The sequence below is a fragment of the Herpailurus yagouaroundi genome, unplaced genomic scaffold (assembly GCF_014898765.1).
Source record: "Herpailurus yagouaroundi ecotype Mexico unplaced genomic scaffold, PumYag 182, whole genome shotgun sequence".
NCBI lineage: Eukaryota > Metazoa > Chordata > Mammalia > Carnivora > Felidae > Herpailurus > Herpailurus yagouaroundi.
In genome coordinates, this window is record NW_024412413.1 from 43,181,841 (window position 1) to 43,209,714 (window position 27,874).

The 27,874-nt window shown below is 38.2% G+C and overlaps 1 protein-coding gene and 1 long non-coding RNA gene across 2 annotated transcripts in view; both read right to left on the reverse strand.

Moving 5' to 3' along the window:
- Positions 1–18,393: 18,393 nt before the first annotated feature.
- Positions 18,394–20,751, reverse strand: LOC121040728 (uncharacterized). The gene is made up of 3 exons (XR_005795418.1): positions 20,206–20,751; positions 19,989–20,119; positions 18,394–19,127 (listed from the first exon to the last, which is right to left on the reverse strand). It is a non-coding gene; the product is annotated as an uncharacterized LOC121040728 (long non-coding RNA).
- A 5,901-nt stretch (positions 20,752–26,652) lies between these two features.
- Positions 26,653–27,874, reverse strand: part of GLIPR1L2 (GLIPR1 like 2) — a 30,603-nt gene continuing 29,381 nt past the window's right edge. Inside the window, exon 6 of the mRNA XM_040491382.1 lies at positions 26,653–27,850. Coding sequence (XP_040347316.1) covers positions 27,477–27,850 — 374 coding nt within the window. The 3' untranslated portion in view covers positions 26,653–27,476. The remainder of the gene's footprint in view (positions 27,851–27,874) is intronic.

A 27,874-nucleotide genomic window follows, 5' to 3' on the forward strand; every position in this document is an offset into this window, starting at 1 on the left:
GCCACCCAGGCGCCCCCAAACTATATTTTAAAATAAAGACTGTAACAAGAGATGAAGAAGGGCATTATATCATAATTAAGGGGACTATCCACCAAGAAGATCTAACAATTGTAAATATTTATGCCTCCAACATGCAATCCCAAATTTACAAATCAATCAATCACAAACATAAAGAAACTCATTGATAATAATACCATAATAGTAGGGAACTTCAACATCCTGGTTACAACAATGGACAGATCATGTAAGCAGAAAATCAACAAGGAAACAATGGCTTTGAATGACACACTGGACCAGATGGATTTAACAGATATTTTCAGAACATTTTATCCTAAAGCAGCATAATACACATTCTTCTCTAGTGCACATGGAACATTCTCCAAAATAGATCACATACTAGGTCACAAATCAGCCCTCAACAAGTATAAAAAGATTGAGATCATACCTTGCATATTTTCAGACCACAATGCTATGAAACTTGAAAAAATTTGGAAAGACCATGAATACTTGGAGATAAAAGAACTTCCTACTAAAGAATGAATGGGTTAACCAAGAAATTAAAGAGGAAATTAAAAAGTACATGGAAGCCAATGAAAATGGAAACACAACAGCCCAAAACCTCTAGATGCAGCAAAAGCAGTCATAAGAGGGAAGTATATAGCAATCTAGGCCTTCCCAAAGAAGGAAGATAGGTCTCAAATACACAACCTAACCTTATACCTAAAAGAACTGGAGAAAGATCAGCAAACAAAGCCCCAAATCAGCATAAGAAGGGAAATAATAAAGATTAGAGCTGAAATCAATGATACCAAAATCAAACAGAACAGATCAATGAATCCAGGAGATGGTTCTTTGAAAGAATTAACAAAATTGATTAATCCCTAGCCAGACTGATCAAAAAGAAAAAGGAAAGGATCCAAATAAATAAAATCACTAATGAAAGAGGACAGATCACAACCAACACCACAGAAACACAATCAATAATAAGAGAATATTATGAGCAACTACATGCCAACAAGTTGGGCAATCTGGAAGAAATGGACAACTTCCTAGAAACATATAAACTACCAAAATTGAAACAGGAAGAAAAGAAAATTTGAACAGACCCATAACCACTAAAGAAATTGAATCAGTAACCAAAAATCTCCCAACAAACAAGAGTCCAGGGCTGTAGGGCTTTCCAGGGGAATTCTACCAAACATTTAAAGAAGGGTTAACACCTATTCTTTTGAAGCTCTTCCAAAAAATAGAAATGGAAGGAAAAAATCCAAACTCATCCTACAATGCCAGCCTTACCTTGATTCCAAAACCAAACCCCATTAAAAAGCAGAACTACAGACCAATTTCCCTGAAGAATATGGATGCAAAAATTCTCAGCAAGATACTAGCAAACCGGATCCAACAATACACTAAAATAATTATTCACCACGATCAAGTGGGATTTATTCCTAGGATGCAGAGCTGGTTCAATACCCATAAATCAATCAATGTGATACATCACATTAAAAATGAAAGGATAAGAACCACATGATCCTCTCAATAGATGCAGAAAAAGCATTTGACAAAATATAGCATTTCTTCTTGATAAAAACCCTCAAGAAAGTAGGGGTAGAAGGAACATACCTCAAGATTATAAAGGCCATATATGAAAGACCCATAGCTAATATAATCCTCAATAGGGAAAACCTGAGAACTTTCCCCCTAAGTTCAGGAATATGACAGGGATGGTCACTCTCACCACTGTTATTCAACATAGTGTTGGAAGTTGTAGCCTCAGTAATCAGACAACACAAGGAAATGAAAGGCATCCAAATCCACAAGGAGGAAGTCAAAATTTCACTCTTCACAGACAACATAATACTCTATGTGGAAAACCCAAAAGACTCCACCAAAAAACTGCTGGAACTGATGCATGAATTCAGCAAAGTGGCAGGATATAAAATTAATGTAGAGAAATCTGTTGCATTTCTACACACCAATAATGAAGCAGTAGAAAGAGAAATAAAGGAATTGATCTCATTTACAATTGCACCAAAAAAACACATAAAATACCTAGAAGTAAACCTAACCAAAGAGGTGAAAAATCTATACACTGAAAACTATAGAAAGCTTATGAAAGAAATTGAAGAAGATACAACAATATGGAAAAACATTCCATGCTCATGGATCAGAAAACAAATACTGTTAAAATGTCAATACTACCGAAAGCAATCTACATATTCAATGCAGTCCCTATCCTATCAAAATAACACCAGCATTGTTCACAGAGCTAGAACAAACAATCCTAAAAATTGTATGGAGCTAGAAAAGACCAGGAATAGCCAAAGCAATATTGAAAAAGAAAACCAAACCTGGAGGCATCATAATTCCAGACTTCAAGCTGTATTACAAAGCTGTAGTCATCAAGACATTATAGTACTGGCACAAAAACAGACACATGAATTAATGGAAAAGAGTAGAGAACCCAGAAATGGACCCAGAGATGTATGGCCAACTCATCTTTGACAAAGCAGGAAATACTATCCAATGGAACAAAGATAGCCTCTTCAGCAAATGGTGCTGGGAAAACTGGACAGTGACATGCAGAATGAACCTGGACCACTTTCTTACACCTTACACAAAAATAAACTTAAAATAGATGACCTAAATGTAACACAGGAAGCCATCAGAATCCTAGAGGAGAAATCAGGCAACAATCTTTTTGACCTTGGCTGCAGCACCTTCTTACTCAACATGTCTCCAGAGGCAAGGGAAACAAAAGCAAAAATGAACTACTGGGACCTCATCAAGATAAAAAGCTTCTGCACAGTGAAGGAAACAATCAGCAAAACTAAAAGACAACAGATGGAATGGGAGAAGATATTTGCAAATGACATATCAGATAAAGGGTTAGTATCCAAAATCTGTAAAGAACTTATCAAACTCAACACCCAAAAACCAAATAATCCAGTGAAGAAATGGGCAAAAGACATGAATAGACACTTCTCCAAAGAAGACATCCAGATGGCCAACCGACACATAAAAAAATGCTCCACATCACTCATCATCAGGGAAATACAAATCAAAACCACAACGAGATACCACCTCATGCCTGTCAGAATGGCTAACATTAACAATTCAGGCAACAACAGACATTGGCAAGGATGCGGAGAAAGAGGAACCCTTTTGCACTGCTGATGGGAATGCAAACTGGTGCAGCTACTCTGGAAAACAGTATGGAGATTCCTCAAAAAATTAAGATATAGAACTACCCTATGATCCAGCAATTGCACTACTAGATATTTATCCAAAGGACACAACAGTGCTTATTTGAAGAGAAACATGCACCCCAATGTTTCTAGCAGCACTATCGACAAAAGCCAAATTATGGAAAGAGCCCAATCTATCTATGGATGAATAGATAAAGAAGATGTGGTATATATATATAATGGAATATTACTTGATGATCAAAAAGAATGGAATCTTGCCTTTTGCAACAACATGGATGGAACTAGAGTGTATTATGCTAAGCAAAATGAGTCAGAGAAAGACAAATATCATGATTTCCCTCATATGTGGAACTTAAGAAACAAAATAGATGAACGTAGGGGAAGAGAAGCAAAAATAGATAAAAACAGAGAGGGAGACAAACCATAAGAGACTTTAAATACAGAGAATAAACTGAGAGTTGCTGGTGGAGTGTTGGGTCGGGGGATGGGCTAAATGGGTTATGGGCATTAGGAGGGCACTTGTTGGGGTGAGCACTGGGTGTTATATGTAAGTGACGAATCACTAAATTCTATTCCTTAAATCATTATTATGCTATATGTTAACTAACTTGGATTTAAATAAATAGAAAGAACAATGAAAACAAAAAGCAAATAATAAGCCTATTGACCCAATGAAAGGAGGGACAGGGAGACTTGGACTGCAGTGAAGTGAGGCTTTAATCAATGTTATGGCAAGAGTGGGTGTCTAATGGATAGGCACACTCAGGGCAGTTATAGCAGACAATTTGTCTCTTGGCATGCAAGTCCCTCCCCTGGTTCCTCATTGGCTGAGTACTACAGAGGTTACAGCCTTACCTGGACATTGCCTGTGCCCATGGAAGGCAAAAAGTAGTCTGACTGGAACAAATGTACATTCCCTGAGGTGACGCAGCGAATTTCAGTATGCCCTCCCTTTGTTCTTTGGTGCATGCTCATTGCAAAGCCCTTGAAAATAAGCCTGAGAAATGGAGAAGGGAAGAAGAACCAGGAAGTGAAGTGTCTAAAATTGGGGACTCCATTATGGGGAGGGGTGTTCATATAAATTTCCAAAAGGTTGTAAACCTACTGTTAACTAGACAACACAGCTTTTATTTGGTATTTCTGAAAATGAATCATCTCCCTTACTTCTCACAATACCTCACACAATAATAACTTGGTATAAGCCGGTTTTATGTATGCTAGTGTGTACAAGTTAAGTCTAATCCAAATCCTAGGAACAATTAGTTAGCACTGAAGCTCTCTAATCAGGAATCCAGACTCCAAAGGTGCTCTTAGTATTTTAGATACGGTTATGAAAATTGGCACCCGAGAGTTTGTTAATTAGTATAAGGATGTTTACGAATACTTTACATTGGCAAAATGAACACTGTTCAAGATGGATGGTTTGTAGGAAGGTTGAACATGCCCTCCTGCCACTGCATGAATAAGGTGGAGAGCAAGAGCCGAGTACAGCTGTCTTACAGAGGCCTCGGTCTCCTGCCCTCACTTGATATTAATATAGGGTCTGCCTGATTGCAAATCCTACTTGCAGTGAAGAGCACAATTTCTTTAAGCTGTCCGTGTTCAAATCAATTCCTATATACTGGCTAAATGACTGAGCATTTTACTTTTCTGTGCCTTGACTTCCTTATCTTCAAAAAAATGGGATAGTAATAACATACTTCATTGAATTGATAAGAAATTATTTGTAAAAAAAAAAACAGTGTTTGGGGTGCATGGATGGCTCGGCTTGTTAAGCATCTGACTCTTGATTTCCACTCAGATCATGATCTCACTGTTTGTGGGATCGAGCCCCACATCGGGCTCTGTGCTGACAGTGCACAGCCTGCTTGGGATTCTCTCTCTCCCTCTCTGTCTGCCCCTCCCTCACTCATACTCTCTCTTTCTCTCAAAATACATAAACGTAAAGAAATGGACTCCGTTAAAAAAATGTTTACTGTGTGCAACACACACATAAGTACTTATCTATTAACTATTATTATTACTTCCCTTTAATAACTTAGGCATGCATATGTGCTTCCCATAGGTACAACTGAGACTAAGTTTAACCTAGAACATTTTCATACTTTATAGCATTACCTTTAGATAGGCTAATTGCTTAAAAAATATATCTTGACAGTATAAGAATTATGCTATAGATTCACAGTGGGGGATTTTGATGCAAATTATTCAGAATGCTGTTAATTTGTTTCTTAATAAATTCTTTATCTTCTGATTTTTTATGCCACTGCATTTGATATTCATTTGGATAGACTAAATTATTTATTTTCCTAATTTTAAAATGAATGGACTCACCCAAATTGATATTTTATAATTAGTTTTTAAACATCTTTGGAGATTAAATGGAAAATGGTAGGCAAATGCCACTTTCTTTCTCTCTCTCTTTTTTTAAAAAAATATATTTCTTTTCTCTACTCAACAATTGAAGATACACTTTCAAAATATAATTTGCCTTCTTTGGGGTGCCTGGGTGGCACAGTCAGTTAAGCACCAACTTTAGCTCAGATTGTGATCCCACAGTTTGTGAGTTCAAGCCCCACATCGGGCTCTATGCTGACAGTGCGAAGCCTGGAGCCTGCTTCAGATTCTATGTCTCCCTTTCTCTCTGCCTGTCTCCTGCTCACGCTCTGTATGTGTCTCTCTCTCTCAAAAAATAAATAAAAAATTTTTAAAATTGCCTTCTTAAAACCTGTAACTTTATAAAGTTTATTTTACTTTCATTTCTTTTGCCTAGCTTGGATGATTGGGGGCTTGAGGTTATGTGCAGTTCTCAGGACTGGGTGAATTATCTTTGTGTATTCAAGAATAATTGTAACTATCTTGAAACTTTTCTTGTAACTATGAAGAAGGAAGATTTATTTCCCCACTACCCTTCTAAATTCTTGGCTGAGATACCTCCTATAATAAAAAGACAGATTAACACTGGAAAATAAGCAGAAGTTTAATAACATGTATACCTCCTGTACACATGAAAGATACCCAGGAAGACTGAGTAGCTCCCTAAAATGGCCCAAGCCACTGCCTTAAACACCATCTCCCAGTAAAGACCAAAGACTGGGGTGGGGAAAGCCAGTTATGAGAGGTTACTAGGAAAGGCACAGTAAACAAGAGTATGGTTATTATGTTATTTTTCTAGGCAGCTAATGGAGGCTCAAAATTTTCCCCTGAGACCACAGGGTCTTGATTGTTTTCAGCTCAAAATAGTCCACATGCCAAAGTGGCACATTTTGGAAAAATATTCTGAATTCCTTCATTTTCCTCAACTCCTTAAAAAAATTTTTTTTAACGTTTATTCATTTTTGAGAGACAGACAGAGACAGAGTATGAGTAGGAGAGGGGCAGAGAGAGAAGGAGACACAGAATCGGAAGCTGGCTCCAGACTCTGCTGATAGCACAGAGCCCGACATGGGGCTTAAACTCACAAACTGTGAGATCATGACCTGAGCCTAAGTCAGTTGCTTAACTGACTGAGCCACCCAGGTGCCCCTTCCTCAACTCTTTATTAGTAAAAATTCATACTCTAACCAGTTTTTTGTTTGTTTGTTTGTTTGTTTGTTTGATTTTACCCAAGCAGAGCCAACTGCATTGTTAGGTTGGTAACACACCCTGGTTTCTTGTCCTTACTACCTAACATAGAACCAAAAAGTCTTGCAAAACCGTCCATAAGATAGTGTCCAAGTGTTTGTTTTACATTAGCTGGTGAATGAATCCATTTCCACCAATAGTTTGTGCTACTTTTCTAGGCATGTGCTACTTTTCTGGTCTTTTCTTTTGTGTGGCCACCATTCCACAAAGGAGCCAGGCCATCAGGGTGGATCCCAGGGCAGTGCTCTATGCCCAGGTGCCTTTTAGATTTTATTTACACCCTATCTGTGTTCCTATGGGGTTTAGATTAAAAGATGAATCCAAATCATAGTCCCCATGCTGTTCATAATCTTTTCTCACTGTCAAAGTCTAAATAATTTTCCATTGGTTCAAACTCAACCTAAGTTCCCTCTTGGAGGGCTCCCTAGTCTTCTTGAAAATAGGATTTCAGGGGTACCTGGGTGGCTCAGTCGGTTAGGTGTCTGACTTCAGCTCAAGTCATGATCTCTTGGTTCATGGGTTCAAGCCCCGCATTGGGTTCTGTGCTGACAGCTCAGAGCCTGGAGCCTGCTTCAGCTTCTGTATCTCTGTCTCTCTCTGCCCTTCCCTTGTTCATGCTCTGTCTCTCTCTCTCTCTTAAAAATAAATAAACATTTTTAAAAAAATTTTAAGAAAATGGGATTTCAACCAAACATGCCCAGGTATGTCCAGATTGTACTTGGCCCCAACAGGAAATCCCTACCCACTGTTCAAGAGGTACTAGCCACTATACAAAAATATTTTCTATATTTCTATCTCCAGCCTTGAGCTCCTGTCATGTATTCAGCTGCTGCTTGTCATCTCCATACACGATCTTTCCCATCTCAGTTCATTACATCTCAGTCTCCAAATTCTCAGGACAAAATCTTGGAGTCTCCCTTGATTCCTGTTTCACTCCTCACATATATGTAATCCATTAGTAAATCTGATTGGCTCATCTTTGAAGTAGATCTGGAATTCATCCACTTCTCACCACTCCCTTTTCAATCAGCCTCTCTTCACCTCCAACCTGGATTATTGCACTACCTTCCTCAGTTGTCTCCTTGCTTTCTCCTCTGCCCCTACATTATACTTTCCTGCCAGCAGTCAGAAGTATCCCTTCATAATCTAAGTCAGTTATGTCAAAACCCTCCATGACTTTGATTTGGAGTTGAGCAACTTGAAGAAATAGCCTCCACCTTGTTTCCTTTGTTTGTTTGTTTTTTGCTGGGTGATTAGCAACAGACATTTACAGCTTCTGGGGGTTGCGGTTTAAAAGGTGGTAGCTTTCTAGAATTTCTGACAGCCAACAGTTGTGTCCTGCTGGTGGCATTTGTTACTTGACAGCAACAGTGGTGATGGTTTTCTTATCAGCCAGACCTAGGCATTGCTCTGAGAAGTTCTGCCTGCAGACTGTGTTTTCAGTGCCCTCAATCACCCTGTCAATTTCTTATAAGTGCCTTTGCTGCTTAACTTTGTCAGAATGACTTCTTTTGTTTGCAACTAAGAATCTTGACTTTTTGAGGAGAAAAAAAAAAAAACCTCTCAGAAGATTCCCTTTTTTTTTTTTTTAACATTTTGGGGTACTTTCAATGTTTCATATACATATGTATGTTTTTAAAATACAGTAAAACCTTGGTTTGCGAACATAATTCATTCTGGAAACATGTTTGTAATCCAAAGCATTCGTATATCAAAGCAAATTTCCCCATAAGAAATAATGGAAACGCAGATGGTTCATTCCACAATCCAAAAATATTCATATAAAAATGATTACAATACATAATATAATATAAAATAATGAAGAAAATACAAAATATATAGAAAAATAAGTTAACCTGCACTTACCTTTGCAAACCGTTGTGACTGGTGTGAGGGAGACCAGAGAGAGGAGGTTTATTGTGTAAGATGACTTTCATGATCACTAATCGAATCACTGTTATCTATTGGCTCAATGGCATCTTTTCCTGCATGGAAGCCATCATATACACTTGCATGGATGTTGGCACAGTACGGTATTAATAAACTCTTGTCATATACTGTTTTTAGTGTAACTGGCAATAAGGCAACAGAGGAAAGGGTCTATATCTGCAGGCAGCCTGACCTAGAATGAAGCAAAGCATTCCTAAGCTTACTCTTGTGCTTTGAAGTGACAAAAAATACACTAATGCCAGCTGTGGGCACTTGCCAACGTTCTGAAAAGTCACTGATTTCTGCCAAACACTGTGGCCTGAGAGCGAGCATCTGAGCATGAGAGGCAATCACCCACAATCCTGCAGTGAGAGAGAGAGAGAGAGAGAGAGAGAGAGGGAAGGAGAGGGAGAGAGAAGAACCATTGACTCAATTGTGATCATTTGACATTTGGCGTCACTTACTACTCATATTGCAAGATATCATTCATTTAACAAGTTAAAATTTATTAGAAATGTTTGCCTGTCTTGCAGAATACTTGCAGAACAAGTTACTTGCAATCCAGGGTTTTACTATACATACATATATATATATATATATATATACACACATATACATATACATATTAAATTATATATATACTATACATATATACATATACATATACATATTAAATTATATATATTCAGAGACTTATTTGTTAAATGAAGGCATAGTTTTATGCAACTTCGTATCTTGCTTATTTTTCTCTACTTACTATCATTTCATAAGTATATTTTTGGCTGTTGTAATTCTTCATAAACATTTTTGAGGACTGTACAGTGTTTTCTCAAATGAATGCATTGTACTTTTATTGCTGGATATTTAGATTGTTTTCATTTTCTCTTTATTATAAATAACATTGCCATGATTATATTTATATATAAGGCCTATTCCAAATTTATTAGGATTGATTCCTAGAAATAGAATTACTGGATAATGAGGTATGAGTGTTTTTAAGATTTCAAATATGGAGTGTCCAATTACCCTCTTAGAACTTGTATTAATTTATACTTCTGACACCATCATGTGGCCACTGAGATCATATATTACCCTGAATATTGGAACAATGTATATATATGAACCTGGTTGAGCGTATTGTCTGAAAGAACCAGAGCTAGACACTAGTTAAAGCAGTAAAGGTAGGGGCGCCTGGGTGGCGCAGTCGGTTAAGCGTCCGACTTCAGCCAGGTCACGATCTCACGGTCCGTGAGTTTGAGCCCCGCGTCAGGCTCTGGGCTGATGGCTCAGAGCCTCGAGCCTGTTTCCGATTCTGTGTCTCCCTCTCTCTCTGCCCCTCCCCCGTTCATGCTCTGTCTCTATCTGTCCCAAAAATAAATAAAAACGTTGAAAAAAAAATAAAAAAAATAAAGCAGTAAAGGTAGATTTTATTCAGAAACTATTGCAAAAGGGGAAAAGAGGCCCCAGTATAGAACTGGGCTCAGTTCTGAAAACAATAAAGGCAGCTGGGGATTTACAGACAGGAAGCAGAGTTGGATGTGGGGGAGGCGTTAGTGGATGAAAAATTATAAAGAGCAGGCCAGACTTATCAGATATCAAGGGTGAGGGGTGAGAAATTTGATTAGATATTGAGGGTAATCATATATCAAGGGTGAGGGAGATTGTCTCTTGCCGGGGCCAAGGGAAGCCCACTTCGTTGTAAAGATTATTTTGACCTGCAAGCAATCAAGACCATTTGCCCCTCCCTTAACAAAATAGAAGCATCTAAAATGGAGGTCTTTTCCAGAATAGAGGTTTATTAGCAGAGATAATTTGTACTTGAGTGAACCATCTGTGTGGAAGGGCAAACATCTAATTACCAAACATTTCTTCCTCCTCTTCCTTCTTCTTTTTTTTGGGGGGGGGGGGGGGGGGGGTGGTGGGAATTATTTAGTTTATTTATTTTAACTTCTTAAAATTCTTATTTATTTATTTATTTATTTACTTATTATTTTTAAAATTTACACCCAAGTCCTCCTTCTTCTTATCACCTTGTGAAGTGCATTCCTTTCCTCTGAGGTCCTAGACCCCTCCCCCCTTCTCCTTAGTTCAAGGTGACATAAATACCTCATTTTGCCTGACTGCCTTTGGAATTTCCATGACTATGTGGATTCGCTTCACATACATTATTAAATTTGATTTCCTCCTGTTAGTCTGTCTCAGAGAATCTCTTAGATTCCTTTTTAAAATTTCAATTTGTTTTGAGAGAGAGAGATAGAGAGTGAACAGGGGAGGGGCAGAGAGAGAGGGAGAGAGAGAGAATCCCAAGACACAGGGCTTGAACCCATGAACCATGAGATCATGACCTGAGCTGAAACCAAGAGTCAGATGCTTAACCAACTGAACCACCCAGGTACCCCTGATTCTTAGTAAGCTAGAAAGACCTTGAAGGGGACAGAATTCTTGCTCCCCAACACTCTGAAGTGACAGGACTGTTGATAAAACTGGGCTATGCTGATCTGGCAAGGATAGGGGGTAGGGGTAAGGTTGAGGTCTAAGTCAAGAGGACAGCTTAGAGGAGTCTAACTAAGTCTCATCAAGAAGAGTGTCTTGTTGGGGCGCCTGGGTGGCGCAGTCGGTTAAGCGTCCGACTTCAGCCAGGTCACGATCTCGCGGTCCGTGAGTTCGAGCCCCGCGTCGGGCTCTGGGCTGATGGCTCAGAGCCTGGAGCCTGTTTCCGATTCTGTGTCTCCCTCCCTCTCTGCCCCTCTCCCGTTCATGCTGTGTCTCTTTCTGTCCCAAAAATAAATAAACGTTGAAAAAAAAAAATTAAAAAAAAAAAAAAAAAAAAGAAGAGTGTCTTGTTAATGTATTTAACTTAAGTACTTCCTGTTCTCTATCCTTTTGTACTTTAGATGTTAGTTTATCACTTCCTAACTTCAGCTTTAGCCACACAAACCTCAAGGAACAGTTTTTTTCCAAAGGAAGTCACGGTGGAACTTCTAAATTTTGCCTTTGGTGTAACGAGAGAGACAACATCCAAACCAAATTTATAAGCACTGGAATCAATTCTGCTCAAACTTAAACAGAGTAGTCATTTTAAAAATATGAACTCAAAGCTGTTACCATGAGAATTAGTAACATGCATTTCTAAACTCTTAAGCATTGCTAAACTTGTCTTTCTATACGTATTTCTAAAAACTTTCCTTAGCACGGGCATATTTCCGAGAAAAACATTACTGAAGGTTCATATTCTCTGCATTTCTTAGTTCAGTAAGAGTCCAAATATGACCTGAGTTTCAGCATAAAAATCTGCCTGGGTCTACCTTTTCTGCTTCTCTATGGAGTGATGCTGTTCTGATTTGAATAAGGCAAAAAGGAAGTTGTCACTGTGCATACCATCAAGTGGCTTCAGGGCCTCTCTGCAGGCACTCCTCAGAGAGTGCTTCACAGGTTACAGCAGTTATATTACCAGCCTCTCCGGAAACCAACAAAGATCTTTGCACAAACTGCAAATTGTGTGCAGGAAGACCAGCTCTCAGGAGGAGAGGCTGAGAGAGCTGGTATGAAGTTACCATAGCAACATGCCTGCACATTCTGACCTTTGGCTTTTATCTTGTCCAAGCCTGAGAAGCCTGATAGTCATATCCTGGACCATTTCACTTACACAAAGAAGATGGCTATCTTCCGCTAGGTCACTATGGTCCCTTCACAAGACAGAGATCCATGGTCGTGTACTTTTCATGGCGTGGCATATCATGGTCTACCATGTTCTGAGTTAATGTTTACCTCATTGTGATCCTGGAAAGTATGTCTCGTACAGCTAAATTTTTGATGAGGAAATTGAGCCTCAGTGTTAAGTAACTTGCTCAAGCTCACAGTGAGTAAATGAAAGAAGTGAATTAAACTAAGGGTTATCTCTCTTCTTTGTACCAATGACTCATACACCTTGTGCATTAGGTGGCCCGCACCACGACAATTCTCTTGTGCTTTTAATCATCTCTCCCTAGTGTTTCGAGGCTACAGGCAAAGTTTGAGAACCACTATTTTTCACCACATAGATTCTCTTTGTCCTAATGACATCTTATCTCTGGCAAAGTACTTAGGCTGAAGGCACTCATTCACTCTCATTTCCTGTATCTTAGGACGGTGGAGCCAAAATTCTCCTAGTTTTCTACTGCTGCTTCTGGACCATCGCTACATGAGCTTTCCTCAGTAAGATTTTCTAAGTACATGACATTCATTTGCATTGAATTCCATTCTTACCCTCATCATCCTCAGATGACCCCTACAATCCTTGAAGATGTGGACTGTGTGTGGTCCATAGTGGTAGTCTCTGTTTGGATATCTAACACCCTGCCCACAAACTTCTTTAGCCAACTCTACTTCATTGATTTTAACACATCACTCACATAGATGTATCAGCTAGAGCTACTCTGCTTCCAAACTCCAACTGAAATACCCTACCTCCAAATTCCTACAATCTTCTGCCTCCCACCTCTCAAGTGCTGGCACAGTCCCTGCTACTAAATCTGCTCTCTGTGCTTTTGGTGACTCTGAAGCTTCTCATCTTATTCTCTCACCCATCACCTCCCCCACCCTCTAACCTGTTTGTTCCTTTTTTCTATCTAACCTAGGTACCAATGATCAGGAATCATAAGCATGTTCACACCAGTATCTCCCATAGCCTCACTTTAGGATCTCCCTGTGAGCTTGGTCAGCCAATCCTTGACCAAAAATGTGTGTTGGTTTGATTTCTACTAAGTAGAACTACAGAAAGTAGAAAACCCATGCTGCTGGGCATCATCAATGGTTTTTTTGTTCCTCAGCATTTTAAATCAGTTACTTTTATTATTATTTTTTTTGCAGTGGTTTATCCAAACCTTTCACAATCTTCAAGCCACCTACCCACCCTGGAGAGCTGCTCTCCTGTACTTTGGCTTCATTAAGCTTCTCAGCAGGCACCACATGCCAAGTTCCTCTCTGACTCAGTGTTTCTGTTCCTTTTGACTCAACTGTCATTTTCTTACTCCTTTCTTTGTCAAACTGCTACTCATCCCTTAAAGCTCAACTCAAATGTTGCCTTTTCTCTGCTGCATTTTCTGACCTTCCTTTCCTCTGTGCTCTCTTATTCCCTTTACACACATGTCTTCCTTTTCTGCTAAATTATGAGGTGAATTGGCTGCATTATATCACCTCTTACTGTCTCTTCCTCTGCCTTAGTCCTCTCAGGCTGTTATAACAAAATACAGACTGAGTGCTTTAAACAACAAAACTTTACTGGTGGGACAAGCCACCATCTGTATGCAGGCTGATTCAGTTCCTGGTGAGGGCCTCTTTCCGGCTTGCCGCAGAGGAATGCCTTCTCACTCTGTCATCACATAGTGCAGAGAATGAGAGCAAGAGAGAGAATTCTGGTTTCTTCCTGTTCTTATAAAGACACTAGTCCTATCATGAGGCTCCACCTTCATGACCTCATCTAAACTTAATTACTTCCTCAAGGCCCCTCCTCTTAATACCATCACATTGAGAGTTAGGGCTTCAATGTGTGAATCTGGAGAGGGTGCAAACATTTCGTCAGAATGCCCTCTGATTCAGAATCCTCACTTCAAATTACATTAAGTAAACAGAAGCCTGGTGGGATATTGGACAGGATGTGCTCTAGAGCTGAGGCACTTGCAAGATCTCAGTCTTTAAATTTGTGCTGTCTAGTGTCATAGGCATTAGTCACGAGGGGCTTACTGAGCCCTTGAGATGTAGCTAGGTTAAATTGAATTGTGTTCTAAGTATAAAATACATACTGTAGTTTAAAGACTTTATGTAAAACAGAGGATGTAAAATTTCTCTTTAACATTCTTTTTTTATTAAAAAATTTTTTTAATGTTTACTTATTTTTGAGAGAGACAGTGACAGAATGCAAGTGGGTTAGCGGCAGAGAGAGAGGGAGACACAGAATCTGAAGCAGGCTCCAGACTCTGAGCTGTCAGCATAGAGCCCGACGCGGGGCTCGAACTCACGAGCTGTGAGATCATGCCCTGATCTGAAGTTGGACGCTCAACCAACTGAGCCACCCACGTGCCCCTCTCTTTAATATTCTTAATACTGATTGAATGTTGAAATAATATTTTGGATAATTTGGATTAATAAAATTAATTTTGCCTGATTCTTTTTATTTTTTTTAATATACCTACAAAAATATTTAAAATAACATGTGTGGCTTGCATTATATTTCTATTAATAATGTTTTAAATACTCCATGATATACAGTATGAATATAGTGACTAACACACTAACACTCCATCCTAGTGGAGTCTAGGAATATTTTCAACAAGGAACTCTGTGTATAAACCTGTACTTACAGGAATCGTCCATTTTTTATAATTCTGAAATCTACATAATAAATTCAAGTTTCTTATCAATATGAGAATAAGATTAAAAGGATATTGGTGACAATGCTACCTTGCTCCATTATTAGAAGATACTATAGATTCTATCCTAAAATATTCTTGTAAAACAATTAAAATATACATATCCTCATTGTGAAAATATTCACATTCAAATCAGCACAATTACAAGGTGGCAAAGGACAGCTAAAGCAGTCATGAAACATACACAAAAACTTGTTTATAAATTTACACACAATTATTTCCAATTCAAATATTCCTATTCCATTATCACTAACACCTAATCCTTGCAGGAAGAGTCAACACCTTTATAAGTGTCTTGTTAATTGTGCAATGCTGTCAACATGCTACAATACGATGCAATTGCAATATGAAATTGCAATTCTTGCAAAAGATTTAGGACTTCAGGAATTTATTCAAAAGATATTGACAAATAAAATGTGGTCTAGGATTAAATTAGTTAACATTTGAAGGAGAACAAATGAAAAAATAATGACTTAGTATGTAAAAAGAGAACAATTTAAATGTCAAAAGATTGTAAGAATTCTTGAGAAAATTGATGAAGAACTCTGAAGACCTCTGATATATCAGTATGTGTGTGATTAACTTGTTCTGTGAGTGTTCTGCAAGACGAGGAAACATTTCTAATAAATTTTAACTTGATAAACGAGCGATGTCTTGCAATACGAGTAGTACGCGACGCTGAATGTCACATGATCACAACTGAGTCATTGGTTCTTGAAATTCACTTTGACATACGAGTGCTTTCGATTACAAGCATGTTTCCAGAATGAATTATGCTCACAAACCAAGGTTTTACTGTACTTTATTTTTTAAAATGATCCTCTCTACTTTGAAAGTCTAATGTGAAGTGAAATATGCTGTTCTTTTGTACCATATAACTTTCCTGAAAAATTATGCTGATCAATTAACACTCATTTTATTCTTTTTTTCTAAGAATTAGTCCATAGTTGCAGTTCTCAGTTAAATGTTTGTTAAATATGAAAAAAACAAGCTCAATTTCCAAATTTTCACTACTTTCATTTTTCAAAATAAAACTCCATTTAAATAATTTTTGCCACATTTTATTTAGAATTTTTGGTTCTCATTTAAAGTATATTTACTTTAGGGATGCCTGGGTGACTCATTTAGTTAAGCAACTGAGACATGGCTCAAGTCATGATCTCATGGTTCAAGGGATCGAGCCCTGCATCGGGTTCTGTGCTGACAGCATGGAGCCTACATGGGATTCTCTCTCTCTCTCTCTGCCCCTCCCCTGCTCTCTATCTCTCTCAAAATAAATAAACATTAAAAAATAAAGTATATTTCCTTTAAACAGTCCTTTTCTGAAACCAGTTTATCTTTTTTAAAAAATATTTATTAAAAAAATTTTTTTAACATTTATTTATTTTTGTGAGGCAGAGACAGACAAAGCATGAACAGGGGAGGGGCTGAGAGGGGGAGACACAGAATCCGAAGCAGGCTCCAGGCTCTGAGCTGTCAACACAGAGCCCGATGTGGGGCTTGAACTCACAGACTGTGAGATCATGACCTGAGCCGAAGTTGGGTGCTTAATAGACTGAGCCATGTAGGTGCCCCACGAAACCAATTTATCTTAATTGTGATGGCTAAACTTTAAAAATTATTATAAATACAAAAAGGATAAATATATTTTCTAAATCTATACACATACAAAAATAAATGTTAAAAGATTAATGCTGGTGTTTATGAAGTACTTACACTGTGTTGTATAATGCTGCTAGATTTAATCATGCATAAGTTAAACTTGTCACATACCTGAGCATTAGAAACTCTTAGGTATCTAAACATAACCCAAGTGTTTCAGGTAGGAATACGAGATATAAATGCTTGAAGAGATAATGTAACCAATATAATCATAGCATTGACTTAATTAATGTTTACACTATTCAAGTAGCTATAGACTTTTAGCCTAGGTAATTTCTCAATTCTGAGAAGAAAATGATTTTGAACTTGTTCAACCCAAAGGAAATGGTGGGTTCAACAGCGGTTTTGGTGTTTCCTTTGAATGTTCTAGTTCTTAACTTTTTTTGTTGTTGTTTTCTTTTTGCAGTTTCTTTGCTAAAGCATCTTTAGCATGTTCTGTCAGCTCTGGTTCCAGGGGCAACTATATTTTTATTTCAGGTTTTATCAGACTATTTGATTTCTTAAATATAAATACAATTTAAGAAACAAAAATGTTTTTAAAAGCTTTAATTCATAACCATTGTTGAGTAAAATATTGACCTTTGTATCTGACCCACGAGTACTGTATTTTCTTTCAATATCCTTGAAACTGGTTGACAAGCTTGTTAGTTTGCAGGCAACACACAATTTCAGAACTTTCTTGGTTTTTTGTTTTGTTTTGTTTTGTTTTTAATGGGAGGCTACTTAGATTTGTTCTTTATTCTCATGTTGGTTTTGAAGTGGACTCACTCAATAATTTGCTCATTCCAACCAAATTGTTGAATCTATTGACAAAAAGTTATTCATTGTTTGCATTTATTGTCCTTCTAATTTCTCCCCTAGGATCTCCAGTTGTATCCCTTGTTTTATTTCTGATATTGGCAATTTTTGTTTCCTCTCTCTGCTGCATTTTGAATTTCACTGTTTTGAGGTTGTTTTTGAAGACAAGGATAGTTGCACAACAACTCATCCACAGTAACTTAACTACAACGGGGTATACTTTAAGAGATTTTCTTTTAACTTTATTTATTTTGAGAGAGTGAGAGAGAGAGAGGCAGGGAGAGGCAGAGAGAAAGAGGGAAAAAGAGAATCCCAAGCAGGCCCCCACTGTTAGTTACATGGGGCTTGAAGTCATGAACTGCCAGACTATGACCTGAGCCCAAATCAAGAGTCAGCCACTTAACCGACTGAGCCACACAGGTGGCTGGGATATAATTTTTCTAAAATAATAATAAGAAGTCTGAAGGTCGGAAGTGTAGGACTGGTGCAGTAGCAACATGATGTGACTATTTCCAGCTCTTTCTTTTTTTTTTTTTTATTTTTTTTTTCAACGTTTTTATTTATTTTTGGGACAGAGAGAGACAGAGCATGAACGGGGGAGGGGCAGAGAGAGAGGGAGACACAGGATCGGAAACAGGCTCCAGGCTCTGAGCCATCAGCCCAGAGCCTGACGCGGGGCTCGAACCCACGGACCGCGAGATCGTGACCTGGCTGAAGTCGGACGCTTAACCGACTGCGCCACCCAGGCGCCCCAATTTCCAGCTCTTTCTATTTTCCTGTTCCATCATCCTTAGCATGTGGATTTTCCACTCGTGCTTCTTATTTCAAGGTCACAGGACTGCTGCTGCATCTATGGCTTCACTTCCACACTCCAAGTACAAAGACGAAGGAGGAGGGGCAGGTGGTATCTGTTTCAGACTGCGGACACAATGGAGATAGCTAGTTTCTGCTTTGTGTGGGAGCCAGAAAAGTAAGTTACCTCTGGAGAAGTTATTCAGAGAGCTACATCCTTCCTCTTTATCCCATCTTGCCAACTCCCTTTCTTAGAAACCATTCACCTGGTGATCTACCTTTATAGTCCTGCAACATGAATTGAAACACATCTTTTAATCTGGGATATTACTCAATACTACATCACAATGCACCCTCTCCCCCCACCTGCTTTGTCTAGTAATTGTGTTGTGGAACCGAAGTTCTGCCTGTTGCTCAGTACCCAAGAGCCCGTGTTGGTTGGAAAGGACTATGAGCTTTATTCAGGAGGCCGGCCACCTGGGGAGAAGGCAGACTCTGGTCCAAAAGCCAGCTCCACGGTTTCTGCCTAGCCAAGAGGGCTTTAAAGGGACAGGGCGTAGTTAATTAGGGAGGGGGTGCAGTGGCCTGTAACATTTCCTGATTCCATGTAGATTTAGTGGTGCCTCTTTACAGCTTTCAGTGTCTGGCAGCTGAGCAAGAGGTCTAATTCCTGTCCTGTGACGTGCAAGGGCTTTCTATTCTCCTTCTAGAAGATATAATAGGAGGGTTAGTAAATCAATCAGATAAAATTAAGAACACCTGTTAAAGGTCACCATGCTAGTTATAAGATCAAGGCAGCTTCAATTACTTAAAGTGTCCATTTAAATTTCTGTTTATTCCTCTGCTTTGTGGTCGATATGAATTGTTGAGAGGCTCAGTTCATGTTAAATTTCTTGTTCCTTTGTGTTTTGTACGGTCTGTGCTATAAAATGCTATTCCCTGATGGGCTGATATCTAAGTTTGGGTTTATATTTGTGGGTAATCTTGTCTTTTAGCCTTTCTTGTTTTTGACAAGGCCTCAGTCACAAAGTCAAAACCCCTAAAATTGTCAATAGCAGAGAAAAACTCGTTGTAACTTATTCCCATGGGTGATGAGCCATGTAACTTGGGGGTCTGTTTAAGGACTAAAATGTAAACATGTCTTCAGTAAATTATAAGCTGGGCAGGAAACAAGAGCAAGTCCTGGAAATGTGTCTATTGAAACTTGGTTTACAACTTCATGTACACTCATCTCAGGGACCTAAACCTGTCAAAGCTTGCACAAATAAATATATCTTGTTTTTTCAGTCACTAGCATTTTTCTCCTTTGAATGTGACTGATGGGTTTTTCAACCACATGTGAGTAATCTATATTTTAAGAAAAAAAGCTCATGGCTTTTCTTTAAGTCCAGCATCCAAATGATGGTATTTTTAAGTCTGAATCCATGTGTCTCACTTGCCAAAACAAATGGTTAGACAACTGGTCATTGACTGAGTCATTATCTATCATATCTATCAATCAATCAATCTCAGTAAGGGTTTGTATTAGCCACACTGTATATAACTGTCCATTTAGCTGATTACTCACCTCTTTTTCTTTTACTAGAAATTTTCTGTTAGCTGGCATTCTTTCAGAAACATATATCCTCCCTCAGTCAAGCATTGCCATCCACAAATCAAGTTCCGTCTTTCTTTTTCTTTCTGAACATAGAAACTCATCTGGTGGGGAAAAAGCTTTCAGTGTTAGAAGTATATCATCTTTTGGGGACAGTCTTGGCCCCAGGGAGGTGGCTTCCCCTACTTACAGACAGGTTTCTGAATGTGTCATTTCCATTTAATTGGGTCACTTTGATGAGCTGCCTGTTTTTTATTCAAATGCTTTTCTGACAATGACCAGGTTCTTACTGGAATCTTTGATCTTAAAGTTATTGGAGATCGTTATGAGTAGGCAAAGTCTCAACCAAGGCATTCAACCCTGGAGAATGTCTATGGCTGTATTTCAAAGGGAAAGTGGTGAATAGGTGGATCAAAGATCATTAGGTCTAAAAGCACAATGTTCTTCCCTGTAGCCCTCCCCAGCCTTCTTCCAGAAGTACAATTTCCTACTGTGTCCCTCAGGGTCTGAGTTGTTAAACTCTCCTATGCCTTTCAGCTTTGACTATTCTAAGGTTCCCAAGTAAAGAACCCTCTGTCACTTGCTCCATGGCGGCAGCAGCAGGTTCTCCTACTGACTCATACCCTCCTCACCAACAATGAGCTCTGGGATTCCTAACAGACTTTGTTACTGATTTGTTCCATCATGAGATCAAGCCCCATGTTGGGTTCTGCACTGAGCTTGGAGCCTGCTTGGAATTCTTTCTCCCTCTCTCTCTACCCCCCCCCAAATAAATAAACATACATTAAAAAAAAAGCAAATTCCAATAATATGAGTTTTCTGTAAATCATTCATTTATGGGAAAGCAGTCTCTTACTCCTTAAATTTTGTGTTCCTGAGGGGACATGCATGGGATTTTCCATTTCATATCCTCTGGTTTAATTTCAGATTAAAATTCTGACACACTGCCCAACACATACTTCTCCTAACACAAAAGATTTACATAGGGGATTTTCGTACCATAGCTCTCTGCCTTTGTGGGCTCAGATTTTCTGAGTTACATTGCAGTCTGAGCCTCTTTCTGACTGAACTTCACAGGTGTCAGATATGCATTATAGTCTGAAGTCTTTCCCTATCTACTCCTGCTCTCCTGGCCCTTTGTGTGTGTTTCTGTATTCTAATAAAACTTTATTTATAGACACTGCAATTTGAATTTTATGTAATTTTCATATATCACATTTTTTATTTTCTTAAAAACCGTGTTTTAGAACAATTTTAGATTTACAGAAAAAAATATGAAGATCATACAAAGTTCCCCAAAACCTCACACCCACTTTCTCCTATTATTAACATCTTAAGTATGTTTGACACAATTAATGAACGCATATCAATACATTTGCATTAACTAGGGTACATACTTTATTCAGATTTTCTTAGTTTTCACCTAATGCCCTATGTTCCAGGATCCTGTTCAGAATACCATATTTAACAGTCATTCGTCTAAACTTAGACTCCTCTTGGTTCTGATGGTTTCTCAGGTTTTCCTTATTTTTGATGAAATAAAGTTTTGAAAGTTTTTAGGCAAACTGGTCAGTATTTTATAGAATATCCCTTAATTTGATTGGTCTGATATTTTTCTCATGATTTGACTGGGATTCTATGTTTTTGAGAAGATCACAAAGATAAAATGCCATTTTCATCATATCATATCAAAGATACATAATATTAACATGACTTATCCCTGTTGATGTCGACCTTGTGTCGGAGGGAGGGTTTATCAGGTTTCTCCACTATAAACTTACTCTTTTTTCCCTCCTTTCCATACTATATTCTTTGATACTTCAAGTTTCACAGGAATCAACTAATAAACCTTTTATACTTCAGTTTTGTCTTTTTTTTAAGTTTTTTGTTTTTATTTTGTTTTTATTTTTGAGAGAGTTTAGAGAGCGAGAGAGAGAGAGAGAGAGAGAGAGAGCATGCATAGGTGCCCATGTGAGCAGAGGAGGGGCAGAGAGAGAAGGAGAGAGAGAATCCCAAGCAGGCTCTGTGCTGTCAGCTCCATGTGGGGCTTGATCCCACCAACCATGAGATCATAACCTGAGCTGAAATAAAGGGTTGGAAGCTTAAGCAACTGAGCCACCCGTGTGCCCATAATTCTGTCTTGACATTGGCTTCAGGAGGATCTGAAATGGCACAGTTGGTTTCAGTAGTGATCCAATGAAGCAAGTGGTAAGAAATCATGATCCCTTGCTTAGGTACTGGAACTGAGCCATTTTTTACATGGGGAAACCACTGAAGAGGTGGCTGAGTTCCTAGGAGGCCACTAGTATGCACTTTAAAGATTTTCCTAGTACTTTCCAAAAGGGACCCAGGGACATTTACTTGAATGAGTATATATTTGAAAAGGGGGAATATCCACATATTTGGGAAACTGCTGGACACATGATCTGAGCTGACACTGAACCAAAGCATTATCATGTGATTGAATCCAAGTGGAACCACAGGGCAAGAGTAAGCTACATGAGCAGATAACCTAGACCTCAATTTCACCCATCAGTTATACCAACATCCCTGTCTCAGTTCACACCTGTGACTATATTGAGAGGGGTCTTGTACCTAAAAATAAAGGTAATTTTTAAAAGTAAAATCTTAATTTATCGATCAGTTGGTCCAAGATATGGGTGCAAGCTGAAAATGGACAATGGCTGCATTACAGCCATACACAGGGAGTGGCTTTGAAAGTCAGCAGTGAGAGAAAATCTTCAGGGTAGTACATCTGACCATCCACTTTGTATGGAAACAAAAGTACCTTGAGATGAGAATCGATATGGACACATGGACAGCAGCAAATATCTAGCCAGAGGTTAGGAGTTTAGAAGGAAAAGGATGGAAAGGGGAGAAATAAGAAGGTCTGGGGCAGAGGCATGTGAATGGAAACAAGGGAGTGGGAATGGTGTGCAGAAATTTTTTACAGATTATTGCCCACCAGAGGCATTGAATGACCAAGTAGATGAAATAATTTATCAGTTGAGATTATCTAGACTTTGTCCTCTCCCCATGCAGAGTTAGCATGATGGGCAGACAAATGGAACGCATGGATGCCACACGTTGGTCCATTTGCATGGACTTTCATTTATCGGTGTTGCTCCAAGTACCTCTGTATGTAGATTCTACCAACAACGGAGGTGAATTCTGAGTCCCTAACATGGCACTATTGTTTGAGGAGACCAACTGCCACTTGGTGGCAAGTTGACTACATTGGACTCCTTCCATCCTGGAAAAGCCAGTGGTTCATTCTCATTGAAATAGACACTTATTATGACATCTTTCCTGGGTATGGGTGTGACTTTACTGCCCTCGAGAGTCTTAGCTAACATCATCGTGTGTGGGTTTCCTGAGTGCCACAGGAATAGAACACCATATAAGCATACAGCATCCCATCAGAGGTCTCGCTCCAATGATGAAGTCTATCCAATCTGTTTACATTTTTTTAAATGTTTATTTTTGAGAGAGAGAGAGAGAGAGAGAGAGAGCACTGGGGAGGGGAGGAGAGAGAGGGAGACACAAAATCTGAAGTAGGCTTCAGGCTCTGAGCTGTCAGCACAGAGCCCGACATGGGGCTCAAACTCATGAACCTGTGAGATCATGACCTGAGCTAAAGTTGGACGCTTAACTGACTTAGCCACCCAGGCACCCCTATCCAATCTGTTTAATAACAGGAATATCATTAGTGTTCCTCAGATTTTAAATATTTTTAGAGATCTTGTCTAATACTGTCCGTAATCTATTACCCTCAGTCAGGTGGTACTTTGTATTTGAGTGGGCATGTGCTTTTGGCAATTCCTTCTGCTAGGGAAGGGAAAGAAAAGGCACTGTCCAATGCCCTCCACTCTACCCCAACCTACCAATGCTGGCCAACCTGATTTCTCAGCAACATTATGTTGAATTATGTAGAAAAAGTTCATGGCTATCCTAAATAATTGCATGTCCTACCCCTTCTACAGTCGCCAAGCCCTTATGACTCCGGTTTCTTTCCCATTCCCATTCTGTATGTTGTTCCTTGTGAACATTCTTTACTCATTCTTGCTCTTCCCTAGGCTCCCTTTGTGTAGTGTCTATTACCACCCTCCCTGTAACTCATTGCTATGAGAAGTTGAGGAACCAACAATCTTTACCTTTATCTGGTTTAAGGAATGACACACTTGATCCTGGACCAATTAAATGAAGGACTCAAGATAGCATTGGATCACTGATGTTATGTCAATGTTTATTGGTGGAGTGTAGTGAGTCTTTCACACTTTTTCAACCCTTAACTAAACCAACCCTTAACTAAACCAAGGGTAAGTATATACTACACATAATGTAGTATAGACATTTGCTGGCTATTGCCAAGGACATTTCAACAGTCTAAGTTTTACAATGTGTAATAGAATACATGGTACTTTAGGGAATGAACTGAATGCTCATTCACCACTCAAGACTATTTGGGCCAGAACATCCTGGTCAAAGTACATTCCTGAAACTCAGTCCCATGGAAATTGAATAAGAGTAATTTTCCCTGACACCCCTGGGATTCATGCTAATGATCCCTTATGTAAGGAGTCAACCTGTAACTTGTGTAATAAAGATAAAAGTAAATGTTCTAAGAACATAGGGTGTGTGGTTTTGAGAGAGCTGGAGATGATATCGAGAACCAAGACTTAGGAAATAAAACTTAAAAAGACACTCTATTCCTTTGACCATATAATGCTATGAAGGACCTCTATGAAGGATTTGAGTCTTAGTGCCATTATTGTTCATGCTGTTTCAGAATAATGAACATTTTAATGAAAATAACTTTATAGTAAGAATATCCTACCCATGGAATCAGTTACAGAATCCAACTCAAAATAACCTAGGAAAACTTATTGGCTGAAAATAGGATATATTCTGGAAAAAAACCAATACATGTGAAAGGTGGGGATAAAACCAGGTATCAGGGACAACAGTCTTTCATTGCTTCTGTTTGTATCCATTCTTTCTTTCCATACAGTCTGCTAAACAGCCTCAGAGATTTACATATTAAAACTGGATGGCGCTCCTAAGCGTCTGACTTTGGCTTAGGTCATGATCTCATGGCTTGTGGGTTTGAACCCTGCATCAGGTTCTATTTGACAGTTTAGAACCTGCTTCGGATTCTGTCTCCATCTCTCTCTGCCCCTCCCCTGCTCACACTCTGTCTGTCTCTCTCAAAAATAAATAAACATTTAAAAAAATTAAATAAATAAATAAATAAATAAATAAATAAATAAATAAATAAATAAAAACTTGAGCCACTAAGGACACTAAGAAGAACCTGTATTGAATGTCTGTCTGGATCCCCAAACCAAAAGCAATGATTGTGCCCACCTGTGGTCAGTGGATCATCCCCAAACTAGGGAGACAGAATCATGATAACAAAATAACTATTCCCATGGTAACTTGTGGATAAAAAAGGGTGATGGAAGAACGGTAGGAAAGAAACTGGGATAACAGTTTTTTAGAAAAATGAGAATTTAAGGAAATACAATAATGTATACATGCATTAATGTATATATGCATACAATACTGTATATATGGCAAAATTGCCTCCTGTTAAGAACCACTGGCATATAGCAATCATATTCCATGAAACTACCTGGAGAATATGTTGAAGATTAAAGTTAGATGAGTAGAAGTCAGATATCAGATACATAAGTTAGTCATAGTGGGAATTGAACATGGTATCATGAAGAATTTATACTTATAAATGCATCAGAATGTCCAGAAATTAATTTGTTCTCAGTCCTAGGTTGTTAACACTTTACAAATCCAAAGTCAGTCTTCTCATTGTAAAAATGGAAGCAATACCAACTCCACAGTGTGATTTTGATTATTAAATAAGTATGTGAAAGCACTCTGGAAGCTATGAAATGGTATACAAATATCAGAGAATACTCATAAATAGCAGTCCTGTAGAGAACCAGCCCTTTTCTGTACCTAAGTTTTTTGTATTTTTTTTTCCAGGAAGCTGACTTCATAAAAATTATATACATGTAGGGTTTTTTGGTGTAATTCTCATCTTGCCCCATTTAAGAATAGCCTTTTAATATAATAAAGTTAATAAACATTGAAATTTATACCATTTGATTGACAGTATGTTAGGCATTTTTATTCAGATCATTTATTAGTACTACACATGGTAAGTAGTTAATTTATATTATTAACTTATGGGGTGCCTGGGTGGCTCAATTGGTTAAGTGTCCAACTTCTGCTCAGGTTGTGATTTCATGGTTTATGAGTTTGAGCCCCGCTGCTTGGGATTCTCTCTCTTCCTCTCTCTCTCTCTCAAAAAAAAAAAAAAAAAATTTATATTACTAATTTGTGAACTTTTTTCTTTTAATAAATACACTTTAATGTTTATTTATTTTTGAGAGAGAGACAGAACACGAGTGAGGGAAGGGCAGAGAGAGAGGGAGACACAGAATCTGAAGCAGGCTCCAGGCTCCATGCTGTCAGCACAGAGCCCGACACAGGGATTGAACCGACAGACTGTGAGATCATGACCTGAGCCGAAGTCGGATGCTCAAACGACTGAGACACCCAGGTGCCGCACCAATTTGTGAACTTTTACTGTACATATTGAATAACTACAAGTATATAACTTTTTAAATTTTATTTTATTTTACCACATAAATTTGGAAGCAGCCAGGTTGCTCAATCACAAATAATTAAACTTTTGACAATTATTGGCCTTTGGTGGCAACAAATTATATAGCCTGGAAAGAATTACAACAAGGCTTTGATGAAATAGTAAGCATGAAATAGAAATAAAAATTTGTCTCCTAACAGCATGTACAACTATCACTTAAACTATTTCAAACACATACAGTACAAATATATACAATGATATTCAATGCCTTGATATCACATGCCTTGATCATATTGATCAATATCACCACCATCATCACCACTACCAAAAATAGCTATAATAGTAATGATGAAAACAACAAAACCAAAAGTTATTAAATGGTTATCTTGAGTTGGAACAATCCTAAGCATATTACATGTATAATCTTAATACTTGAGAAACTTATTAACCTATTTAAGAAATATTTAAAACACAGAGATAGAAACATATTTAGAAAATAGGAATTCCTTCCTTTATAAGGATAACACAGTAAAATCTTAAGACCAATTAGATTAGTCAAGTCTTTTTTAGTATCTCTATCATCACATCTTTATCTGTTCTCAGTGTCCCAGAGCTTGTTTTATAATATGTACTATAAAATATATGCTTTTTTATTTGTTTCTATGTTTTTCAAACTTAAATTGTTGAATAAGAATAAGAAAATAAAACCTATTGTAGTAGTGGTTTGTACATATCCTGTTTTGTTAAAGCTTAGTGTTTTATTTCTCCCCCACCTTTTTTTTTTTTTTTTTTTTTTTTGCTATTATACTTTTGTCCTATCATGGAGGTAAATCTTACCCTTCCCCTTCCTCGTCCTCCTCCTCCTCCCCTTCTTCTTCCTCCTCTTCCTCCTCCTCTTCCTTTTCTCTGTCTTCCTCTTCCTTCACTTCCTCTTTCTCCTTTCCCTTGTCCTCTTCCTTCTTTTTCATCTTTTCTCCCTTTATCCCCTCTTCCTTTTCCTCTACCTTTTCTGGCTCTATTTCAACTACTTCGGGGGAAAATAGCATCTCTTTCTCCAATAATATATTTGGAAACCGAGACTGTATTATCAAAACAGTTATGACACATACTGAAAAACACAGTGTTCTCAGAAAGAAAATAAATAAGCACAGTGGGTCACACACAATTGGCCGGGGAACTTCCCATCTTGGATACCAAAATCGGTAATCTGTAAATAAAGAAGCAATTGAAA